The 26,840-nt window shown below is 37.6% G+C and overlaps 2 protein-coding genes and 2 pseudogenes across 3 annotated transcripts; 1 reads left to right on the forward strand and 3 right to left on the reverse strand.

The window, feature by feature from the left end:
- Nucleotides 1-3,155: 3,155 nt before the first annotated feature.
- Nucleotides 3,156-4,751, reverse strand: LOC146954517 (uncharacterized; annotated as a pseudogene).
- A 2,781-nt stretch (nt 4,752-7,532) lies between these two features.
- On the reverse strand, nt 7,533-12,963 carry LOC146954518 (uncharacterized). The gene is made up of 4 exons (XM_085744916.1): nt 12,766-12,963; nt 11,974-12,384; nt 11,466-11,787; nt 7,533-7,630 (listed from the first exon to the last, which is right to left on the reverse strand). The coding sequence occupies exons 1-4, from the start codon at nt 12,961-12,963 to the stop codon at nt 7,533-7,535; spliced, it is 1,029 nt and encodes a 342-aa protein (XP_085601042.1).
- A 1,697-nt stretch (nt 12,964-14,660) lies between these two features.
- Nucleotides 14,661-15,538, reverse strand: LOC146954519 (uncharacterized). The gene is made up of 3 exons (XM_085744929.1): nt 15,393-15,538; nt 14,770-15,191; nt 14,661-14,680 (listed from the first exon to the last, which is right to left on the reverse strand). The coding sequence occupies exons 1-3, from the start codon at nt 15,536-15,538 to the stop codon at nt 14,661-14,663; spliced, it is 588 nt and encodes a 195-aa protein (XP_085601055.1).
- Nucleotides 15,539-22,723: 7,185 nt separating this feature from the next.
- LOC146954520 (subtilisin-like protease SBT4.3) lies at nt 22,724-25,723 on the forward strand (annotated as a pseudogene). The gene is made up of 2 exons (XR_015013713.1): nt 22,724-23,196; nt 23,906-25,723. The product of XR_015013713.1 is annotated as a subtilisin-like protease SBT4.3 (transcript).
- Nucleotides 25,724-26,840: the final 1,117 nt, after the last annotated feature.

Raw genomic sequence — 26,840 nt, forward strand, 5'->3', positions numbered from 1 at the left:
TCTCCAAAAGCGTTTCACGTAAAAACGTTTCCCACTTATGTCTGTATTATTTATTTACTCTTATTACTCATCTCACCTATAAACTTACTCTTTCCACCTCACAGCCCAACTTCTAATATTTTTATTTTATTTCTAATATCTTATTTTATTTAATAATAAAATAAGTCACACCAACATAACAACTTCACAACATCAAATACTCCACATAATTCATTCATAAATCATATAACTTACTCAAATCATAAATCACATAAATTACACAAATTATAAATCATATAAGCATATATTTATAAATATATTCTAAACTTCATTGAATTAATTAAATAGTTAAGACGGGCGTTACAACTCTCCCCAACTTATAGAATTTTCGTCCTCGAAAATTTACCTCAAGAAAACAACTCTGGATAAGACTCCATCATCTTACTCTCTAGCTCCCATGTCAGGCTTTCACCAGTCGTTCCACTCCAAACAACTCTCACTAGAGGAATCTCCTTGCCTCTCAACGTCTTCATCTTGCAATCATCAATCCTCAAGGGTAAGGTCTCTACCGTAAGGTTGTCTCTAACTTGCACATCATCACTCTGAATCACATGGGACGGGTCTGGAACATACTTCCTCAATTGCGACACATGGAATACATCATGCAAATTTGATAAATGCGGTGGTAAGCCAACTCTGTAAGCCACCGTGCCAATTCTCTCTGATATCTGATAAGGACCAATAAACTTTGGAGTCAACTTCTTTGACTTCAATGCACGGCCAACCCCGGTCGTTGGAGTAACCCTCAAGAACACATGGTCTCCCTCTTGAAACTCAAGGTCTTTCTTACGCTTATCATGGTAACTCTTCTGTCGACTCTGCGACGCTTTCATCTTCTCTTGAATCATTTTCACCTTCTCGGTAGTCTGTTGAACAATTTCTGGTCCTAGAACCACACTTTCACCTGTCTCAAACTAACACAACGGAGTCCTACACCTCCGACCATACAAAGCCTCGAAAGGTGCCATCCCAATACTGGAATGATAGCTATTGTTATAAGTGAACTCTATCAACGGAAGATGACTATCCCAAGTTCCACCTTGCTCAAGCACACATACTCTCAACAAATCCTCAAGTGACTGAATCGTTCTTTCCGACTGACCATCTGTCTGAGGATGATAAGCCGAACTCAATCTCAACTTAGAACCTAAAGCCTCTTGCAAACTCTTCCAAAATCTAGAAGTAAATCGTGGATCTCTATCTGACACGATGCTTGAAGGAACACCATGCAATTTCACTATGTCTCGAATATAAATCTCTGCCAACTGAGCCACAGGAAAACTAATATTAATCGGAAGGAAATGTGCCGACTTCGTCAATCTGTCAACAATCACCCAAATAGCGTCATTTCCCTTAGGAGTATTCGGCAAACTTGTCACAAAATCCATGGATATACTATCCCATTTCCATTCTGGTACATCTAACGGTGTCATCAACCCAGCAGGTTTCTGATGCTCTACCTTCGACTTCTGACAAATCAAACAAGAGTACACAAATTGTGCCACATCACGTTTCAATCCTGACCACCAAAACAGCTTCTTTAAATCATGATACATCTTTGTAGCTCCCGGATGAATGCTCAAGCTACTCCTATGACTCTCTTCCAGAATCATCCTTTTTATCTCATCATTGTCTGGAATACAAATCCTACCTCGGAACCTCAACACACCTTGATCATCGACTTTAAAGTCACCATCTTCAGTTTGATTACTAGCAACCAACAAGTCCACAAACTTAACATCAACCTTCTGTGCATCTCTAATACTTTTTAAGAAATCGTTATCAATTTTCAGCATTCCTAACTTAACGCTCCGAGACGACATTTCACAAACTAAGCTCATATCTCTAAATTGTTCAAGTAATTCAAATTCCTTCACCATCATAGCAGACATATGTAAACTCTTCCTACTTAAGGCATCCGCAACAACGTTAGCTTTACCCGGATGGTAATTCAAGCTAAAGTCATAATCTTTCAACAATTCGAGCCACCGCCGCTGTCGCATATTCAATTTCTTCTGATCAAACAAATACTTCAAGCTCTTGTGATCACTAAACACCTCAAATCTCGAACCATACAAGTAATGTCTCCAAATCTTAAGGACAAATACGACTGCAGCTAACTCAAGGTCATGAGTAGGATAGTTTCGTTCATGAGTTCTCAACTGTCTTGATGCATAAGCAACAACTTTACCATCTTGCATAAGTACACCGCCTAAGCCCAATTTGGACGCATCACAATACACTGCAAAAGGTTCATCAGGTTTTGGCAAAATCAAAACTGGAGCCGTCGTCAAACGCTTCTTCAATTCATTAAAACTGTTCTCACAATGAACATCCCACACAAAGGCTTTACCTTTACACGTCAACTGTGTTAACGGAAGTGCCAACTTAGAAAATCCTTCTATAAATCTCCGATAGTATCCTGCCAAACCCAAAAAGCTTCTAATCTCTGTAACTGACCTAGGAGTCTCCCATTGTGATACTGCTTCAACTTTAGATGGATCAACCGCAATACCACTACTAGAAATAACATGGCCCAGAAAACTTACCTCGTTCAACCAGAATTCACACTTAGACAATTTAGCATACAACTTCTTCTCCTTCAGCACTTGCAAAACGATTTTCAAATGTTCTGCATGTTCTTCTTCTGTCTTAGAGTAAATCAAAATATCATCGATGAACACAACCACAAAGCGATCCAAAAATGCATGGAAAATGCGATTCATATACTCCATAAACACGCCAGGCGCATTACTCACACCAAAAGGCATCACCTTATATTCATAATGACCATATCGCGTCCTAAAGGCCGTCTTCTGCATATCTTCATCTTTTACTTTAATCTGATGATAACCCGACCTTAAATCAATCTTGCTGAACACACGTGCACCCACCAGCTGGTCCATCAAATCATCAATTCTAGGAAGTGGATATCTATTCTTTATAGTTACTTTATTCAGTTGTCGATAATCAATGCACAACCTCATACTTCCATCTTTCTTCTTAACCAACAATACCGGCGCTCCCCAAGGTGAAACACTCGGTCTAATGAACTTCTTATCTAGCAAATCCTCCAACTGTTTCTTCAACTCAGCCAACTCAGAAGCTGACATACGGTAAGGTGTCATAGACACAGGCTTCGTTCCCGGAACAAGGTCAATAGAAAATTCAACTTCTCTTTCCGGTGGTACATCAGGGATTTCATCAGGGAAAACTTCAGGAAAATCACACACCACTTGCAACTTATCAATCACTGCTTGATTCTCCAATGATAAGGATGCCATCAAGGAAAACATCAAGATCCCATCACGTTCTAATTGCTTCAGCTGCTTAGTAGACAAAAATTCTGCTCCACTTTCCTCTTCGGCAGAAGAGAAACGCACCGTTTTACTAAAACAGTTAATGAGAACATGGTTGTACTCTAACCAGTTCATACCAAGAATTACATCCATTCCACTCAGAGGCAGACAAACTAAATCAATCTCAAAATCACGATCAAACATAGACAAAGGACATCGTAAGCAAACAAGAGAAGTAGTCACCGAACCCTTAGCTGGAGTTTCGACGACCATTTCTCCACTCATATCAGACACAGCAAGACCCAACTTAGAAGCACAATCAAAAGCAACAAAACAATGTGTAGCACCAGTATCAATAATAGCAACTAAAGGAGTATTGTTAATATAACAAGTACCTCTGATCAAACGATCCTCATTTTCAGTCTGAGTACCAGTCAAAGCAAACACTTTCCCTCTAGTCTGAGTCTTCTTCGGATTCGTACACTGAGACCCAATATGACCCTCTTCTTTGCAGTTAAAACACACAATGTCCGCATGCTTACACTCTGCAAGTGTATGTCCTTTACTGCCACAACGAAAGCACCGTTTAATATCCTTAGTACAAGCAGTACTCTTATGGCCTTTCTCGCCACAAGTGTAACAAACAACCTCAGCACCAGCATCCTTCTTATTAGACCTCCTCTCATCATTAGCTCTTCCTTTTCCTTTGTCAGCAGGAGCACTGTAAGGCTTTGGGCGACTTTGTTGGCCCTTACCCCTCTTCTCACTCATAATCTTATAATGAGCTTTGCTGTCATCTTCATAGATTCTGCATCTGCTCACCAAAGCAGAAAAGTCACGGATCTGTTGGTAACCAATGGCTCGCTTAATATCAGCACGCAAACCATTCTCAAACTTGATACACTTGGAGAACTCAGCATTGTCCCCCGTGTAGTGTGGATAGAACTGAGCCAGCTCCACAAACTTTGCTGCATACTCCGTCACCGACATGTTTCCTTGCTTTAGCTCAAGGAACTCGATCTCTTTTCTCCCGCGAACATCCTCAGGAAAATATCTGTTTAGGAATTCTCTCTTGAACACAACCCAAGTAATAACTGCATCATCCTGCTCTAGGGTAGGTTGGAGGCTCACCCACCAGTCATCAGCTTCCTCAGCCAGCATATGCGTTCCAAAACGCACCTTCTGATCATCAGTACATTGCATAACTCTGAAAATTCTCTCAACCTCCTTGAGCCACGTCTGTGCTCCATCAGGGTCGTACCTTCCTTTGAAGGTAGGAGGATGATTTCTCAGAAAGGTCTCCAACATTCTCACATCAGCATTCGCACCAGCACCAGCATTTGGATGTTGTCCCACAGCTTGGGCTACAGCTTCCAAAGCAGCAGCAATCGCATCATCATTTCTTCCAGCCATTCTAGTCCTCTTATAGCAAATAAGATTCGCAGCCTCCAGGTCTCTTCTCTGCACAACACACAACATTTAGAATAACATAATAATGGTATTCCAATTGCTAAAATGACACAACTTGACTCACTACTTGGCCGGACGGACCGACCTGCTCTGATACCAATTGTAACACCCCGTTTTCCCAACATAAAAATTTCATTTAAAATCAGAGTATTTTGATCACAACGGAATGTCACATACTTCATTTAAATCATAAAACGGATAATAATAATTATCCTTCAAATTCAACATCATGAAAATCTTAAAATTGTTGCAGCGGAAAATAGTTCAACATCTAAAAGTCTTGGCACGCAGGCCTTATTGGAAAATCTCATAAATTAGTTCATAAAAGAGACACGTAAGGAATAGAAGTAGAAGCAAGCCCCCATCCCGTTACGTATCAGAGCACCTAGACACCAACAAAGAGTCCACTCATGAACGCCTCTAATCTTTATTACCTGCACATTACCCACGGTCGAGGCAACATATACGCAGAAGGGGTGAGATTTCATAATCAATACATTAAGCATATAATCCAATAAAATGCATTTAACAACTTAAACATTAATAACATATCAACAATTAACAATTAGCACATTTTTCATTACATAACAAATACAATCATCAAATACCATTACTAATTTTCATCACAAATCATCCTTGACCATGCAACTCTATCAACTCAACAACAACTTAACAACACGACTCATCTTTGACCATGCAACTCTATCAACTCGACAACAACCTGACAACTTAAACATCATGAACTTCTTGATATGCAAATGCATGTGGTACCAATCAGCAACAAAATGAGCATAATAGGCTCTTCAACGTGTGAGCACAAAGGCTGCCGGGCCTAAAGCCCCCAACTTTAATGAGCACAAAGGCTGCCGGGCCTAAAGCCCCCAACTTTAATGAGCACAAAGGCTGCCGGGCCTAAAGCCCCCAACTTTAATGAGTATGCAATGAACTCGACTTCCAACAACTTAGACAACGACGTGTACAACTCATACGACTCATAATCATGGACAACTTCTTAAATTCCAACAACATAGACCGACTCATGCAACCTCAAGACACTACAGTCGACAACAGAAAACAGCAGCAACATACAACAATTAACAACACTGGAATGTGTTAACATTCACATAAAGAATTAATTACATCAATATAAATAGCACAAAACATCACTATAGCATTCATGTAGTAACACTTCTAATTTCAGTCACCATAACAGACTTCTGGAGCTTATGAAAGCATCCTAAACAGCTCTCTAACTTACTTCTAAGGTCATCTCAAGACTACACGTGCGAAAGGATCGCATCGGGACAATTTTGGGCAACTAACAGCCTAACTCGCAGTGGCGAGTAACTTCACTCGCAATGGCGAGCAAAGTGTGCATTCTGGGTTCCTACGTATTTACTCGCAGTGGCGAGTTATTCTGCTCGCAGTTGCGAACTCACAGGTCACTCGCAGTTGCGAGTTGTGCTGCTCGCAGTTGCGAGTTATGGGTTCTAGCTCGCAGATGCGAGTGTTCTTGCTCGCAGGTGCGAGCGATGAATGTCAGTACGGCCAGAAACCTAAAAATTCCAACTTTTCACTTAATCTCCTAATTTTATCCTCAATTCAACATCTAATTATCATCTTATGGTGTATCTAAGTTCTGTACACTAATTTAACATCAACCTAACATCTTTTCATGAATCAATCATCAAATTCGGTCTTAAACCTAATTCCCAATTCTCACCAAAACTTAGTCTAATCATGCTAAATTTATCCTATAGAATCATACTCTTAATAATATTGAGAATTAGTCTCACCCTTACCTTGTAATTGCAGAATCGATAGCCTCTCCCTCTGGTTCTCCTCTTCTGACTCTTTCTCTCTTTTCTCCAAAAGCGTTTCACGTAAAAACGTTTCCCACTTATGTCTGTATTATTTATTTACTCTTATTACTCATCTCACCTATAAACTTACTCTTTCCACCTCACAGCCCAACTTCTAATATTTTTATTTTATTTCTAATATCTTATTTTATTTAATAATAAAATAAGTCACACCAACATAACAACTTCACAACATCAAATACTCCACATAATTCATTCATAAATCATATAACTTACTCAAATCATAAATCACATAAATTACACAAATTATAAATCATATAAGCATATATTTATAAATATATTCTAAACTTCATTGAATTAATTAAATAGTTAAGACGGGCGTTACAATAGTAACCATGGAACATGAAATTTGGTAGTAAGAATCTTTGTGAAGAATGTTCGGGGTAGTAATACAGTTTAGGTGAGAAGCATTATGAGACGAGCGAGGAGCTCTCGATATGATAAGTAAGTATTGATGCTTATATAGACATTGATGGTTAAGGTAAAAGTATAACGGATGTATCTTCACCTAAGTAAGATAAGAAAGACTAGAGTCACCACAAATGAAGTAATCGGGTTACCTATTTGATGATGTCGAATGCGTACAAGAGCTGTTGGTCAGTCAGGAAGGGTATGTACTATGATAAGAGAAATATGATTCATGAGTTATGCACGATGAGATTCATATCCTCTTATGCCATACTTGTTAAGTGATAACGATACTTGTTATGATATGTCAAACCCTGATTTTATAACTTTTAAAGTTAAGATAGGCATTAAGGAACTAGGGAACGATGCTTGTTTTAAAAACATGATATTTTACATTGTTGAAACTGATGAGGCACGTCGTAAGCGAGTAAGCTCACTTAGGACGTGCAGACTTCAGGACCAACTTGTTATAGGCAAGTTCGGGGCGAGTTGTAAAACCTTTCTCAAAGTATAGAAACTCGTCCTGTGGTTCTGCAGTACCATTACAGACACGGTTTTAAAATGATATGTTTTTTAAGTCATGTATCTATTCGTTCCAAGAACCTATATACTAATGTTTAGAAATTTCTTGAAGCAAAATGCTAGAACGAGTATCGCTATTAACTAACAAGAAGCGGTACTTGAAAGTATGCAAATACTATGGAGATAAGGTTTGATGAGGAAATGACATGTCCGTGTGATACCAATATCATACGGGATGCACAAATTTTTGCTAAGAGTATTCAAGTTCAAGTGCAAATGGACTTAGTTGGAAGTTTTAAGAGCATGTGAACCACAAACCTGGTAATTAGATTGTCAGGTGAATCGGTGTAATTGATTTCGCTTCTCCATGCCAAGTTATGTGAGTTACCCATGAATTCGGGTGCAAGGAGATTATGAAGAGATAGAAAGGTTTCTTAAGACTCTGAAAAGAGATAAGAGATTTGTAGAATCATCAAGATAAGTAACATAAGTAAGAGGCATAAGTCTCAAGGTGCAGTAAGAAAGATTATGTATGGAACTAAGTGTATGCATAATAAGATGTTTAAGATGCAAGTAAGCACTGTAGGGCAAACCTGGATTCTAGTAAGACCCCAGTTCAAAGGCAAATCAATGAGTGTTTTAGTTAATGAAAGGTTACTTATATGAATGGCTAATACTAAGTAGATAAGTTATGGATCCGAGACAACCAATCCACATGTATCAAAGGTAAGTTTCAATCACGATATTCTAAGATAGTTCTGTGATTTTGAGAAAGATATTAAGATTGAAAAGACTATATTCGATTTTATGCGGATTAAGAAAGAGGATGAGTTACATGTTTTGATGAGGAAAGTATGCTTTGAGCTCTTTGGAGTGAGTATGACCAGACTTTATATAACTAAAACCAAAGAAGGCAGGTTTTAGTCGCAGTGATTGGTAGATGATCTCTAAATTTCGAGGACGAAATATCTTTAAGGGGGGTAGAGTGTAATATCCCGCTTGTCAGTATCGGAATATTACCAGTCAAACGTGCCAGAGGACGAATGTTCATGGAAGTAAGTGTAATGGAGAATGTTTATTACGTGACGTCTGCTTAATACGATTTATGTATCAGTGTCGGATTAAACACGTTTAAGGTGAAGGGCATTATGGTACTTTCACGCAAAAGGGGTATTTAAGTAAGTTGGGGCCAAAATATCTTCATAATTCATATTCTTTCTCTCTCTAGGGTTTGAGTTTGGCAATTGCTCCTCCTTCTCTCTACTCTCTCCATCGCCCCTCACTCCCTTTTCTCTTCAAGTCACCAAAATCATCATCGTCTAACCTCCCAATGAATATGCAAGCAAGTACCTTGATCCTCAACACTTTGTTAACCGCTAACAAGCTTGGAAAACCCTCATCTTCTTCTTATCTCTTCATAACTGATCCACCATCACCCTCCTAAGAAATTTGTGGATTCTAGTATGATGATGTCAAAGAGATATTTATAAGCATAAGTTTGTAATTGATGATTTGAGGATGAGATTGTAAGTTGAGGCTTGAGTACATAATAAAGTTGACTAGGGTTTCAAGAAAATCAAGAAGTGGGTTTGATGTTGATTATGGTATGTATGGCAAATTAGAAGCAACTAGTGGAAGATTGAGCATAAGCTAGAGTATGGGTTGTGATTCTTGGTAAACTTGGAGCTTTGGAAGCAAGGAAGCATGCTAGGGTTTGTTTATGTTAAGTGAATATGATGCTTGAAAGCTTGGGAATCAAGAGCAAATCATGTTAGGTGAGTTCCATAGATAGTATTCCTACCCTTTGGGATTATGTTTAATGATTAGTTGCCCATTTATGCCATGCTTGCTATGCATGTGAATACTTGCCATAAGAATGTTTTTTAGGTACTATATGATCCATATATTTAAAATATACTTTGGGACACTTGATTTTGAGGTTTTTGGGTCAAAAACACCATTTTTGAAGGTGCTGGACTGTCACAACTCGCCGGGGCGAGTGTAACACCCCGTTTTTCCCAACTTAAAAATTTCATACAAATTATCAGAGTTTATCAACATAACGGAGCATCACATACATCAATACATCAATTCCAACAAATATAATAATAGGAAATACCATTTATTTAAGCAACCTGTCCTTATAAAATTCAATAATCAAAAACAGCGGAAATTTAGTTTGCAACGTCTCATAAAATCTTTGGCATTAAAAGGCCACAACTTAACATCTCAAATAGTCTTCATAAAATGTTCAACATTTATTAAATAAAATACGTAACAAGGAAAAACAATCATCAGACACCCCCATCCCGTTACGTATCAGAGCATCCTAGACACGATGTGAGGAGTATACTCACGAACACAGCTAGTCCTGGTTACCTGCAAGTTACCCATACGAAGAGCAACATTTTCAAGCAGAAGGGGTGAGATTTCACAATCATTAAAAACAAATAATAATTCATAAAAAGATAACCAACAACATATATCTAACATTAATAGCATCATCTTATCATCATTTAACAAGGTTAAGTAATCAACAACTTCATAGTTATTCAAGGTAACATATTCATCTTAATTCACTTCATTTACATCATTATAATTATTGGGACAACAACAACAACAACAACAACAAGACAACAACATCATCACATCATTGATCATTTATTTTAAGTTATGATAACTCTACAATGCAACAACAACATCAACAACAACTTAGACAACATCAACATGCATGTGGTACCACCAGGGCATTAAGCCCCCATCGCTAAGGTCATATTTGGACCGTCGGGCATTAAGCCCCCATCGCTAGGGTCATAAGAACCTGTCAGGCATTAAGCCCCCATCGCCGACTATGCAACAACTCGACTCTAAATGCAACAATCTTCATTTTTAATGTTAAATTAACTAACAAACAATTCACAAAAACTCATTACATCAAAACAACATCACTGGAACATCATAATTAGCAGCATCATCATTAATATAAACATCAGAAACTAATTCATCAAAGAAACGGTCGAAAAGACACAATTTCGCACAACAACAGGTCTGTACTGCACTAGCTCGCAACAGCGAGCTATTATACTCGCAATGGCGAGCTGAACGGGGAAACTCGCAACGGTGAGCAAGGTTACTCGTAATTGCGAGTTGGGGTTTGCTCACAACGACGAGCTGAATCGCTCGCAATGGCGAGCGATGACAGAACTGGGTTCTGTCGCAGCTCTGTTCTCTCATCTCAGTCATCCAATTTCACTACCCAGGCCCCAAATTCGTTAGGAATCAACATCTAAACGTTTTCTATGATTGATTAACATCATTCTACATCAAATTACGCAACAATTCACTTAAATCTTCCAATTTTAATGACTTTTGGATCTAATCCCAATCCCTTAAACCTACAACAATTGACCACTTCCTATGAATCAAAACTTGTTAATAATGAGAGTTAGTCTCGCCCTTACCTTAGATTATGTTTCTGAAATCCAACAACCGCGTTCTTCGTTCTTTAGGGTTCTCTCTGACTTCTCTTCTTTCTCTCCTCTTTTCTCAGTTGTACGCGTTCTAATTTTCTCTCCCAATTACAGACTTTTATTCTTTCCCTAATTGCTCTTCTCACCACAACTTACTCTTTCCCCTAATAATTAATTATTTCTACTCATAACAATATTTCTCCCCCACTTAGGAAAATACTTATATTATTAACACATCTTCTACCATTATAAATATATATAATAATTCACATAATATTCTAATAAAAAGCCATAAATCACTTAAATATTAATTATGAAAAAGTGGGCGTTACAACTCTCCCCCACTTAGAATATTTACGTTCTCGTAAACGTACCTTGTTCAAACAACTCCGGGTAAGATTCCCGCATCTTACTCTCCAATTCCCAAGTCAAATTTTCACCAGCTGCTCCTTCCCAAACGACCTTCACAAGAGGTATCTCCTTGCCTCTAAGCCTCTTCACTTCTCGATCCTCTATTCTCACCGGTAGGGTCTCGATTGTAAGGTTATCCCTTACCTGCACATCATCTATTGGAATCACATGGGATGGATCCGGCACATACTTTCGAAGTTGCGATACATGAAACACATCATGCAAGTTCGAAAGATGTGGCGGCAAACCCACCCTATAAGCAATCGTTCCGACCCTTTCTGAAATCTGATACGGACCAATAAACCTCGGAGTCAACTTTTTTGACTTCAATGCACGTCCAACACCCGTCACCGGAGTGACTCTCAAAAACACATGGTCTCCTTCTTGAAACTCAAGATCCTTCATGTGCTTATCATGATAACTTTTCTGTCTATCCCGTGACTCTTTCATCTTTTCTCTAATTAGCTTCACCTTCTCGGTAGTCTGTTGGACAAGTTCTGGTCCCAATACCACACTCTCACCGGATTCAAACCAACACAACGGAGTTCTGCATCTCCGACCATACAATGCTTCGAAGGGTGCCATTCCAATACTAGCATGGTAACTGTTGTTGTACATGAACTCTATCAGAGGTAGATAACTATCCCAAGTTCCACCTTGCTCAAGCACACAAACTCTCAATAAATCCTCCAGCGACTGAATTGTCCTTTCCGATTGTCCATCCGTCTGCGGGTGGTACGCTGAACTTAACTTCAAATTAGTGCCCAAGGCCTCATGCAAACTCTTCCAGAACCTCGATGTAAACCTCAGATCTCTATCCGACACAATACTAGATGGGACACCATGTAGCTTCACAACATCTCTAACATAAATCTCTGCTAACTGGGACACAGGAAAAGTAATATTAATCAGAATGAAATGAGCCGACTTCGTCAATCTATCTACGATCACCCAAATTGCATCATTCCCTTTGTTGGTATTCGGCAAACTCGTCACAAAATCCATGGATATACTATCCCATTTACATTCCGGAATCTCTAGCGGTGTCAATAACCCGACAGGTTTCTGATGCTCAACTTTCAACTTCTGACAAGTCAAACATGCATACAAAAATTGTGCCACGTCGTGCTTCAAACCTGACCACCAAAACATTTTCTTCAAATCTTGATACATTTTAGTAGCTCCTGGATGAATACTCAAACTGCTTCTATTATCCGGAATACAAGTTCTTCCTCGAAACCTCAACACTCCTTGGCCATAAACCTTAAAGTCACTGTCTACAGCACGATCGCTTGCAACCATTAAATCCACCAACTTCACATCTACTTTCTGCGCCTCTCTGATACTATCCAGAAATTCATTGTTGATCTTCAACATCCCCAATTTCACACTCCTTGGCGACATTTCGCAAACCAAACTCAAGTCTCTGAACTGTTCAAGCAACTCCATCTCCTTAACCATCATTGCCGACAAGTGTAAAGTCTTCCTACTTAAGGCATCTGCAACAACATTAGCTTTACCCGGATGATAATTCAAACTAAAGTCATAATCCTTCAATAATTCGAGCCACCTTCGCTGTCTCATATTCAATTCCTTCTGATCAAACAAATACTTCAAGCTCTTGTGATCACTAAACACCTCAAATCTCGAACCATACAAGTAATGTCTCCAAATCTTAAGTGCAAATACAACTGCAGCTAATTCAAGATCATGAGTAGGGTAGTTTCGTTCATGAGTTCTCAACTGTCTTGATGCATATGCAACCACCTTACCATCTTGCATAAGTACACCTCCTAAGCCCAACTTGGACGCATCACAATACACTACAAAAGGTTCATCAGGTTGATCAAAATCGGAGCCGTCGTCAAACGCTTCTTCAACTCATTAAAACTGTTCTCGCAATGAATTTCCCACACAAAGTTTTTACCTTTACACGTCAACTGCGTTAACGGAAGTGCTAACTTAGAAAATGCTTCAATAAATCTTCGGTAGTAACCCGCTAAACCCAAAAAGCTTCTAATCTCTGTAACTGACTTCGGAGTCTCCCATTGTGATACCACTTCAACTTTAGATGGATCAACTGCAATACCACTACCAGAAACAACATGGCCAAGAAAACTTACTTCCTTCAACCAGAACTCGCACTTAGACAATTTAGCATACAACTTCTTTTCTTTCAGCACTTGCAAGACAATCTTCAAATGCTCAGCATGTTCTTCCTCCGTCTTAGAATAAATCAGAATATCATCAATGAACACAACCACGAAACGATCCAAAAATGCATGAAAAATGTGATTCATATACTCCATAAATACACCAGGTGCATTACTAACACCAAAAGGCATCACCTTATATTCATAATGTCCATATCGCATCCTAAAAGCCGTCTTCTGCATATCTTCATCTCTTACTTTAATCTGGTGATAACCCGACCTCAAGTTAATCTTGCTGAACACACGTGCACCCACTAATTGATCCATCAAGTCATCAATTCTTGGGAGTGGATACCTATTCTTTATAGTTACTTTGTTCAACTGTCGATAGTCAATACACAACCTCATACTGCCATCTTTCTTCTTAACCAGCAACACTGGAGCTCCCAAGGTGAAACACTTGGTCTAATAAACTTCTTGTCAAGTAGATCTTCTAACTGTTTCTTCAACTCAGCCAACTCAGAAGCTGACATAAGGTAAGGTGTCATAGACACAGGCTTCGTTCCCGGAACAAGATCAATAGAAAATTCAACTTCTCTTTCCGGTGGCACATCAGGAATTTCATCAGGAAAAACTTCAGGGAAATCGCACACTACTTGTAACTTATCGATCACTGCTTGATTCTCCAAAGATAAGGATGCCATCAAAGAAAACATTAGGATTCCATCGCGTTCTAGCCGCTTCAGCTGCTTAGTAGACAAAAACTCCGCTCCACTTTCCTCTTTAGCAGAAGAGAAACGCACCGACTTACTAAAACAATTAATGAGAACATGGTTGTACTCTAACCAGTTCATATCAAGAATCACATCCATTCCACTCAAAGGTAGACATACTAAATCAATCTCAAAATCACGATCAAACATAGACAGAGGACAACGTAAACAGACGAGAGAAGTGGTCACCGAACCCTTAGCTGGAGTTTCGACAACCATTTCTCCATTCATATCAGACATAGAAAGGCCCAACTTAGAAACACAATCAAAAGCAACAAAACAATGTGTAGCACCAGTATCAATAATAGCAACTAAAGGAGTGTCATTGATATAGCAAGTACCTCTGATCAAATGATCCTCATTCTCAGTCTGAGTGCCAGTCAAAGCAAAAACCCTACCCCTGGCCGGGGCCTTCTTTGGTTCAGTACACTGAGCAGAAATATGTCCTTTCCCACCGCAATTGAAACAAATAATGTCGTCGTGCTTGCATTCTGAAACCGTATGCCCTTTGACGCCACAACGGAAGCACCCTTTTACCTCATTAGCACCACAAGCATTACTCTTGTGACCTTTTTCTCCACATTTGAAACAAACAATCCCAGCATGAGTCTCATTCTTCTTAGGTCTTCCCTCATCATTCACCCTTTTCTTGCCCTTATCAGCTGGAGCACTATAAGGCTTCCCACGATTCTGTTGCTGCTTACCCCTCCTCTCAGTCATAATCTTATAATGAGCCTTTGAATCATCTTCATAGATTCTACATCTGGTCACCAAAGCAGAAAAGTCACGGATTTGTTGGTAACCAATGGCTCGCTTAATATCAGCACGCAAACCATTCTCAAACTTGATACACTTAGAAAATTCAGCACTGTCTCTGGTATAGTGTGGATAGAACTGAGCCAGCTCCACAAACTTCGCTGCATACTCTGTCACCGACATGTTTCCTTGCTTCAGCTCTAGGAACTCGATCTCTTTCCTTCCACGAACATCTTCAGGAAAATATATGTTTAGGAACTCTTCCCTAAACACAGCCCAAGTAATAACCGCTTCATTCTGTTCTAGGGTAGGTTGAACACTCACCCACCAGTCATCAGCATCCTCGGCCAGCATGTGCGTACCAAAACACACCTTCTGATCATCAGTACATTGCATAACTCTGAAAATTCTTTCAACCTCTTTGAGCCACGTCTGTGCTCCATCAGGGTCGTACCTTCCTTTGAAGGTAGGAGGATGATTCCTCAGAGAGGTCTCCAACATTCTCACATCAGCATTCACACCAGCACCAGCATTTGGATGTTGTCCCACAACTTGGGCTACGGCTTCCAAAGCAGCAGCAATCGCAGCATCATTTCTTCCAGCCATTCTAGTCCCTTTGTAACAGATAAGGTTTGCAGCCTCCAGGTCAACTCTTCTTCACTGCACAACACACAACGTTTAGAATAACATAATAATGGTATTCCAATTGCTAAAATGACACAACTTGACTCACTACTTGGCCGGACGGACCGACCTGCTCTGATACCAATTGTAACACCCCGTTTTAACCAACTTAAAAATTTCATACAAATTATCAGAGTTTATCAACATAACGGAGCATCACATACATCAATACATCAATTCCAACAAACATAATAATAGGAAATACCATTTATTTAAGCAACCTGTCCTTATAAAATTCAATAATCAAAAACAGCGGAAATTTAGTTTGCAACGTCTCATAAAATCTTTGGCATTAAAAGGCCACAACTTAACATCTCAAATAGTCTTCATAAAATGTTCAACATTTGTTAAATAAAATACGTAACAAGGAAAAACAATCATCAGACACCCCCATCCCGTTACGTATCAGAGCATCCTAGACACGATGTGAGGAGTATACTCACGAAGACAGCTAGTCCTGGTTACCTGCAAGTTACCCATACGAAGAGCAACATTTTCAAGCAGAAGGGGTGAGATTTCACAATCATTAAAAACAAATAATAATTCATAAAAAGATAACCAACAACATATATCTAAAATTAATCGCATCATCTTATCATCATTTAACAAGGTTAAGTAATCAACAACTTCATAGTTATTCAAGGTAACATATTCATCTTAATTCACTTCATTTACATCATTATAATTATTGGGACATCAACAATAACAACAAGGCAGCAACATCATCACATCATTGATCATTTATTTTAAGTTATGATGACTCTACAATGCAACAACAACATCAACATGCATGTGGTACCACCAGGGCATTAAGCCCCCATCGCTAAGGTCATATTTGGACCGTCGGGCATTAAGCCCCCATCGCTAGGGTCATAAGAACCTGTCAGGCATTAAGCCCCCATCGCCGACTATGCAACAACTCGACTCTAAATGCAACAATCTTCATTTTTAATGTTAAATTAACTAACAAACAATTCACAAAAACTCATTACATCAAAACAGCATCACTGAAACATCATAATTAGCAGCATCATCATTAATATAAACATCAGAAACTAATTCATCAAAGAAACGGGCGAAAAGACACAATTTCGCACAACAACAGGTCTGTACTGCACTAGCTCGCATCAGCGAGCTATTCTACTTGCAACGGCGAGCTGAACGGGGAAACTCGCAACGACGAGCAAGGTTACTCGCAATTGCGAGTTGGGGTTTGCTCGCAACGACGAGCTGAATCGCTCGCAATGGCGAGCGATGACAGAACTGGGTTCTGTCGCAGCTCTGTTCTCTCATCTCAGTCATCCAAGTTCACTACCCAGGCCCCAAATTCGTTAGGAATCAACATCTAAACGTTTTCTATGATTGACTAACATCATTCTACATCAAATTACGCAACAATTCACTTAAATCTTCCAATTTTAATGACTTTTGGACCTAATCCCAATCCCTTAAACCTACAACAATTGACCACTTCCTATGAATCAAAACTTGTTAATAATGAGAGTTAGTCTCACCCTTACCTTAGATTATGTTTCTGAAATCCAACAGCTGCGTTCTTCGTTCTTTAGGGTTCTCTCTGACTTCTCTTCTTTCTCTCCTCTTTTCTCAGTTGTACGCGTTCTAATTTTCTCTCCCAATTACAGACTTTTATTCTTTCCCTAATTGCTCTTCTCACCACAACTTACTCTTTCCCCTAATAATTAATTATTTCTACTAATAACAATATTTCTTCCCCACTTAGGAAAATACTTATATTATTAACATATCTTCTACCATTATAAATATATATAATAATTCACATAATATTCTAATAAAAAGCCATAAATCACTTAAATATTAATTATGAAAAAGTGGGCGTTACAGCGAGCTATAACTCGCCATGGCGAGCTAGACCATAGAACAGGGGGGGTCTGCTCGCCCACAACTCGCCATAGCGAGCAGTTACTCGCCACAGCGAGCAAGTTACTCGCCTAGGCGAGTAGACAGTGTAAAATTCACTGTTTGCTCGGTTCAGACATTCCTGGCATTTTCCGGATCGGTTTTTCTTCGTGCAGTCTTTTTATAAAAAGTAAACCCCTCAAACCAAGGTCCTATTTGATAATCTTTTGCAAGGTTTTCTTGTGAATGAAGTAAGTATTTGACATAATTAGCAAAGCATGGCAAACGAGAGAATGTTACGATATGAATCGGGTAGCAAATTAATCATTAAGGAAGGGAATGAGAGTAGAGTCTTGACATAGCTTGTCAAGAACTAGAATGCTTTGCATGGGTCCTAAGTACGCTAAGATGCGAAGTGATTTAGAGTATTCCCATTTGCATATGAACTAGAATGACCATGCAAGTAAGGCAAGACGTGAATTGATTAATTAATCTCTTTATATAGTAAGATGAGCAAGCATATAGTTTACCTCTAGTGGGATCGTTTAAGGATCCGAGGCAAAAGAGATAGCATGTATAGATTTAACCTTCATGCATGTATAGACCAAGACTTTAATAAAGTTGTGAAGTGATTAGCTATCTATTCACAAAGAAAGTTTAAACAAGATGTAGTTGTCGTGTCTCTTGTGACCCACACTGGGTTGGACTCAAGGGGTTTCCACTAGGTGAAACAGGATTAGCCGTAAGGGGCCCGCACGTCTCTGTAGGAGTTCCGTTGGTTATACCTTAGATAGGTTTCCATCGGTTAGAAAGGGATTGTGCTTGGGTTTACTCCACCCCGGAGCTCTCCGTAAAATGAACTCAGATAATGTTTATTTGTTCGACGCTAACTTAATGAATGAATCTGACTATGCATAATGTTAGACATGTATATGTTATGTCATAGAGCCTTGACGTAGATCGTCAAGAACCAGTATGATAGCAGAAATTCATAGGTATCTCAAGATATGATATGTTGTTAGATACAACATATTTATGCAAGTAGAGCAAGTAATGGAATTTATGTCGACGACGATCTTAGGTTTTCCCTAACCATCCGACTTAGAATCGTGTCATGATTATGGTATGCGTAGGCCTCGATGCATAGAGTGTATCTTGGCAAAGCGGTCTTAGATTCCCCTTAACCGCCATGACACATACAGTGCTAGCAAGGCCTATAGCAAGTTAAGAAGAACCTATGACGGGTCTAGTATGCACGACCGTCTAGGAAAGCATGACCACACACGTATAATCAATCGTCAGGTTGTATTGTAGACACATGGTGACCGTAGGTTTCCCCCGAGGTTACCTATAGCCTAGGATTAGGTAGAACTCACTGAGACATTATGTCTCATTCCAATCCTTATTTGTTTCAGATAAATAGGTTGGTTTAGCAAGCTAGTAGACGAATGGATATTCAGCAAGAGCTCGTTCGTAGCCGTTGCAGGGTGATATGGACATTCAAGGACGCAATTTCTATGTTTTAGAAAAGATGAGTTGTATTATTATTGTACAAACGCTTGCTTTTGTATAAGATATTCATTCAAAGTTTTATTGTTGGAAATATTCATGTATCCAGTACTAAAGATAACGCACATGCTAAACTTTCTAGATACGTTTAGTGTGAGTGTTACACTTCCAGTGACCAAGAGACTCAATCCTAATAGTGTTTCCCAAGGTGAATCAATCACAACCATAGAGTCCCCCCCCCCCCCCCCCCCCCCCCCCGCTCTCTCAAGGTTTACATCTGATACAAGGTTTATATTTATAGTAAAAGAATCCCTCAAAAATTGGAAAAAATCTCACACATAAAAATACGTTGTATTGCACCAGCGCAAAATCATGGCTCGATTTCTGCAAATAGTGGCTCGATTTTTCTAGAAGTAAAACTCTCAAAACTGCACCCAAAATCGTGGCTTGATTTCTCCAAATCGATGCTCGATTTTTCCAGATTTCTGGTCCTCAAATTTTGAGTCAATTCTTAAGGGTTACATTTTCAATTACATATTATTCCTTGCCAGTTCTGAATCCTCGACCTGTTTGGAAGGGTTTGTTAATCATGAGGAATTAGTGTATAATTATGCATAAAATCCTTAAGGACAATGCGAACAGTGCGCCTCAGACTATTCATCGTTTGTTCTTTTTGCAGGTGTTGATTCTATATGATTTGCTTGTCAAAGATGTTGATAGAGTTGTGGTCGGGTATCTAATTCCACAACAATCACAAAATAGATAAGTTTATTGATTCTCTTTTACTTATATTTAATTTAATTGATTCTAATATTTATATGTTGATTATTATTTATAGAGATAATCTTATGCCTAATTTTACAAAACATGACATTATCTATTATTCCAAATCATGGTCGTCTCGTCTCTTTTCTTTGTTGATAGGGATTAATTACACATTCCTATAAATAAACCATGCATATCTAATAGTATGAAACGATTCTAGCTTTCATAAATTATTAGTATTTATTTATTAATTTTCTAAAAAATTCTACACATAAAGTAAGCCGTTGACTAAATTATAAACCAAGAAAATTATTAGAAGGAACTTATATAATGTATATAAAATATCCTGATGTTACACATGGCACAAGAAAGGAATAAACAAAGGGGAACATATGTAAGTGTAGCGTGATGAGATAATGAGAAATTCATAGAAAGAAATAAAGGTAGTGTGAGGCCTAAAAGAAATACAAGTAGCATGATATCCATGATGAGAAACGGAAAAAGGTTGTAAATGTCTTTAGAAACCATCACCCTTTCAGAAAAGGATGAAAGTGGGGGGTATTAGAAAGGAATAAAGGCATCAAGATGCGATAAAGAAGATGGAACAAGTTGCAGATACTAGAAATATTTGCTTAAACTACACATCCACGTAATTGAGAAGTTTTTAATGTGGGTCCAAAGCTTTATAAATGGCTCGAAAAGCCGTCATCCCCGTTGAAAAAGTCGAAAGTGGGGCTTTAAAAAGAATAAAGGTATTCTGACGCCATAAAGAAGAGGAAAAAAACCGTAGATCCTGGAAGTATTTGCTTAGACTACACACACATAGATGAGTAATGTCCATTATGTGTCCACAATTTAGAAATAGCTCTAAGATCCACTGCCCAAATAGAAAAGGTTGAAGATGGGTCATTAGAAATGAATAAAGATAATGTGATGTCACATAGAAGAGGGAAAAAGCAGTAGCTGCTGGGAATACATGCTTAAATTACACACACGTGTAGATGAGTAGTTTCAACTGTGGATCCAAATCTTTAAAAATTAGTTCGACATAAAACAGTAAGATACACATAGTTTTACCAATGAGTCATATCTTATGGAATGTAGAGATTTTTTTTTATTCAATTGTATTATAGTTATTAAACAAATTATTTAGTAATTGAAAAGATTTCCCTTTATATAAATTTCTTGTGTTTATAAATACTTTTTAATCTCTTTCGTAAGTCACTCGCTCCAAGTTCTAAAAGTTAAAATATGAGTTTTTTCTCTCTTGCGGAAAAGTGAATAAAAAGGCTTAAAAATGAGCCAACATTGTGTATAATTTTCTATCTCTTAGAATTTCTGAATTGAATTTTCTTATTAATAGCTAGAAACACGAACAATGTTAAACCACAAAATTTATTAAACCATAATTTTTTTTCAGCGGCTTTGAAAACCACCTCTCTCCATGAAAAAGATTAAAAGTGGGGAACATGAAAGGAATATAAAAACAAGGAACACAAATAAAGGTACCATGATGAGAAGAGGGGGAAAATAGTAAAAAGAAATAAAGGTAGCGTGATGCCATAAATAGGAAATACATATAGCGTGACGTTCTTGATGAGAAGAGGGAAAAAGTTGGAAGTTTCTCTAGAAACCACCTCCCTAAAGATAAGGTTGAAAGTGGGGGCATTTGAATGGATTAAGGTAGCATGATGCCAAATAGAAGAGGGTAAAAGCCGTGGATGCTGAGAATAATTGATTAAACTACATGTGCGCGCATGTGAGAAGTTTTCATTGTGGGGCCAAAGCTTTATAAATAGCTATAAAAACCACCGCCCCATAAAAAAAGGTTGAAAGTGGTGCTAGAGAAATGAGTAAAAAACCGAGAACACATATAAAGGTAGTGTGATGAGAAGATGAAAAAGGTTGAATAAAGGTAGTGTGATGCCATGATGATAATAGGAAAATAAAGCCTTAGATGCTGGAATAGGTTCCTAAACTACAAACATGAGTAGATGAGAAGTTACTGAGAATAGGAAAAAAAGCCTTAAAAGCTGGAATAGGTTCCTAAACTACAAACATGAGTAGACGAGAAGTTACCAATGTGGATCCAACACTTTACAAATGGGTCCACATAAAATGGTGGGACCGACATAAGTTTCATCTAACAAAATAATGATTGTTGAAAGGATAATGATTATAACATTTCTCTTTAACTTGTCAAAAAAAAAAATTCTCTTTAAAATACCTCTTAAAAAAACATTTCTCTTTAAAATATAATCCTTACATCCGTTATTATGTGACCATTTGAACATTTAAAATAAATGAAAAAAAGTGTAAATGAAAAAAAAGATAAGGACAATTTTAATAAATTACCCTAATCACATATTTGTGAATTTTTTTCAAAAAAAAAAAAGTATTTGTACATTCCTGATTATCATAAATGTAGATGAGAAGATATTGAATTGAGATTAATAAAAAAATATTAATTAGAGGACACAATTGAAAGAAAAAAATCAATCTCATATTGAAAATTGAAAGGATCTTTTATTTTGCGTTACAAAATGAGTTATTTATTATGGAATTGAGGGAGTAATTTTTTATTTAATTGTCATATACTAATTAAATTATTTTTTTATCAATTAAAAATATTTCCATAAATATGATTTTCTTATGTGTATAAATACATTGTTTGGATTTGTGTTTAGTATTCCCCATTTCAAATATGGCAAATCATTATGTTGTTTTATCAATCTTTGTGCCTTTAGTTTTCACATCACTAATTACCTTGGTGTGTGATGCTATTGAAAGTGGCGAAGAAAGTAGTAAACTTTACATCGTGTACATGGGCTCACTTCCTAAGGGAGCATCATATTCCCCAACCTCTCACCATATCAGTTTGTTGCAACATGTTATGGACGGGAGTGACATAGAAAATCGCTTAGTTCGAAGTTACAAGAGGAGTTTCAATGGTTTTGCTGCCATACTCAATGATCAAGAAAAGGAAAAACTTGTCCGAATGAGAGGTGTGGTCTCAGTTTTTCCAAACCAAGACTTTCACCTTCAAACCACAAGGTTGTGGGACTTCGTTGGACTTCCTCACTCATTCAAAAGATATCAAACTATTGAGAGTGATTTGGTGGCTGGAGTCATAGACAGTGGAATATGGCCAGAATCTAAAAGTTTCAATGATAAAGGTATATATATTCGTTAGGGTTAATAGTGCTTTACCCCCCATGTAATATAGATCTTTTTCGGGTTTACCCCCTGTAATTTTTTCTTTCAGAATAACCCCCTAATAGGTCATTCAAAAACCAAAAAAAAAAATTCCAAAAATTTTCGTTTTTGAATGGCCTATTAGGGGGGTAAATCAATTTTTTTACAGGGGGTGAAGCAATTTTTTTACAGGGTGTAAACATGAAAATGACCTATATTATAGGGGATAAAACACCATTAACCCTATTCGTTATAAAATCACAAAATCTTATCTGTTATAATTATTATAAATTGTTTATTTCCTAATAATTATCATATGTCCGAAATTTCACCTCGCTTAAAATTATGAATATTTAATTACTTAGAATAATTTGCGACTATTATATTTAGTTAATTTTTCACTTTTCATAGATTAATTAATAATGTTGTTTATCATGAGTATCTTAGGACATGGAGAAATATTATTGTTTTCATTATAGGAAGATACTATATTATAATTAGAAGATTGTAATAACTAACTATATACGATGAGAACCCACTCGAGTTGGTCTGATGACATTGGCGTGAGACCTTGGAGTGTGCTCCTCTCAAGGTCTCAGGTTCGATTCTTATCAGTGCTAATTTACGTGAGATAGTTTATCTTACACAATGAGCTTATTAATTCGATTATTCATTTTTGTAATTTACTAGGTCTTGGTCCAATCCCAAAAAAGTGGAGGGGAGTTTGTGCAGGCGGTAGTGACTTCAATTGTAACAGGAAGATCATCGGAGCACGATTTTATGGCATTGGAGATGTGAGTGCAAGAGATGAATCAGGTCATGGAACCCACACAGCATCGATAGTAGGTGGACGTGAGGTGAAAGGTGTGAGCTTTTATGGTTATGCTAAAGGCATTGCAAGAGGTGGAGTTCCATCTTCAAGGATTGCTGCATACAAAGTTTGCAAAAAATCAGGTTTATGTAGTGTTGTTGGTATATTGGCTGCATTTGATGATGCCATTGCTGATGGAGTTGATGTAATTACTATCTCTATATGTTCCCCAAGATTTTATGATTTTTTGAATGACCCTATTGCTATTGGTTCGTTTCATGCCATGGAGAAGGGAATACTAACAGTGCAGGCTGCAGGAAATTCTGGCCCTACCCGAAGTAGTGTTTGTAGTGTATCACCTTGGTTATTTAGTGTTGCTGGAACTACCATAGATCGACAATTCATTTCTAAGCTCATTCTTGGAAATGGAAAGACATATATTGGTAAGTAAATCAACATAACACCGTCAAATGGCACCAAATTTCCAATAGCTTTGTGTAATGCTCATGCTTGCTCAGCTGATGGAATTATATTTTCTCCCGAAAAGTGTAATTCTGAAGACAAAAAGAGGGTGAAGGGTAAACTTGTTTTATGTGGATCGCAATCAGGTCAAAAATTGGCATCGGTGAGTAGTGCAATTGGTTCAATCCTTAATGTTTCATACCTTGGTTTTGAAACTGCATTTGTCACTAAGAAGCCTACACTTACCTTGGAATCAAAAAACTTCGTTCGAGTTCAACATTACACAAATTCCACCAAACACCCTATCGCCGAGATCTTAAAGAGTGAGATCTTCCATGACATCAAAGCTCCTAAAGTTGTCACTTTCTCTTCACGTGGCCCAAATCCTTATGTTCTAGAAATTATGAAACCAGATATAAGTGCCCCAGGAACGGAAATCTTGGCTGCATATTCACCTTTAGCGTCACCCTCATCGGATATAAATGATAAGAGAAAGTTTAAATACAACATATTATCTGGAACCTCTATGGCATGCCCTCATGCTGCTGGAGTTGCTGCATATGTGAAATCATTTCATCCTGATTGGTCACCTGCAACTATAAAATCCGCTATCATGACAACTGCTACAACAATGAAAGGTACTTATGATGATTTGGCTGGTGAATTTGCTTATGGATCTGGTAATATCAATCCACAACAAGCCGTTCAACCTGGACTTGTTTATGACATCACTAAGCAAGATTATGTGAAAATGCTTTGTAATTATGGTTATGGTGATGACAAAATTAAACAGATTAGTGGAGATAATTCAAGTTGCCATGGATATCCTGAAAGATCATTGGTGAAAGATATAAACTATCCTGCAATGGTTATTCCTGTACATAAGCATTTCAATGTAAAGGTTCATAGAACAGTCACAAATGTTGGCTTTCCTAACTCAACCTACAAAGCTACTCTCAGCCATCATGATCCAAAAATCAAGATTAGTGTGGAACCAAAATTTCTCTCTTTCAAATCATTAAATGAGAAACAATCATTTGTTATTGTTGTTGTTGGAAGAGTAAAATCAAATCAAACTGTGTTTTCCTCATCACTTGTTTGGTCAGATGGAATCCACAATGTCAGAAGTCCTATCATTGTGCAAATGTTATCTCTATAGTCAACCATGTTATTGTCATGGAAAACTAAATAAATGATTATTGAGTCTTGAATTATGATGCTCTCTATATTTTTTAGTTGTTCGTGTTGATTTTTTATAATAGTTCAAAATTTAATATAGATAACACTAGAACAAAAATGAATTTGCACAAAATAAATGAACACTGAAGATACAATGATGATATAATAACTCGTGTACAACTAGTTTTCTCTTGAACTAATTTGTCATTATTTTTCAATGAAAAAATAATTATTAATCAAGTGACACAAATTTGCGACGAGAAGATGAAGGTGAAAGGTGTGAAGGTTATGGTGTTGTCACAACTTTTTTTTTTGTAAACAAATACACAATTACAACTTGTTCGATGATAATATGCAGAAAACAATCAGCAATTTGACTTTGTATATACTTGTAATCCGGATTTTGGGATATCACTGCCATCACAACTTTATCAAATAACTCATTTTCTGCGGATTTGACGAGTTCTTTCACCAATGTGGTTTTTCCCACTCCACCCATCCCACATATGCTGATTCTTTTGAACTCATCATCCTTTAGTTTCTCTATGATTTCTGTTATGATTTTTTTCCTTGACTCCAAGCTTTTAATATCTTCAGTGAAGGTCGATCCAAGAGTTGGTGGAGCTTTATGGTAGGATATGAGCTGAAACTCCAAGCTTTTAATATCTTCAGTGAAGGTCTTCATAGAAACTTCTTAACACATTTTCAAAAGCTGCAACATCATTTAGCCGCCACTTTTGTATGTTAGGTTCAATTCCTTCACTATTCATTCTTTTTGTGTCCACCCATCCTTGTAGTGCTTCTTTAACACCCTCCAACTTATCGTGTTCTTCCTTCAAGTCGGCAATACTTTTTTTGTAGTGGGTCACATATTCAAACTGCTTCACCGTAGATTCCACTGCCAATTCTTCAAGCTTTGAGATAGCTTCTTTTGCTAGTTCAGTAAGAAATTCCATCTTCTCTGAACTATATATGAAAGGGAATACAAACAAGGTAGAGAACAATGTATTAGATCTAATATAGTTTTAGATAATTATAAAGATAAAAGTAGTTCTATTAAAAATAGCCATTTTACATGCTAGCAAAATGTATATAAACTATAAATTAATCACCATTCATTAGGGTAAGTAGGACAAAGAATTCCGTAGTCTTTGAATTCATTTCTTGATGTCA

The sequence above is a fragment of the Medicago sativa genome, chromosome 1 (assembly GCF_051527215.1).
Source record: "Medicago sativa cultivar Bolivia chromosome 1, Bolivia_mono, whole genome shotgun sequence".
Classification (NCBI taxonomy): Eukaryota; Viridiplantae; Streptophyta; class Magnoliopsida; order Fabales; family Fabaceae; genus Medicago; species Medicago sativa.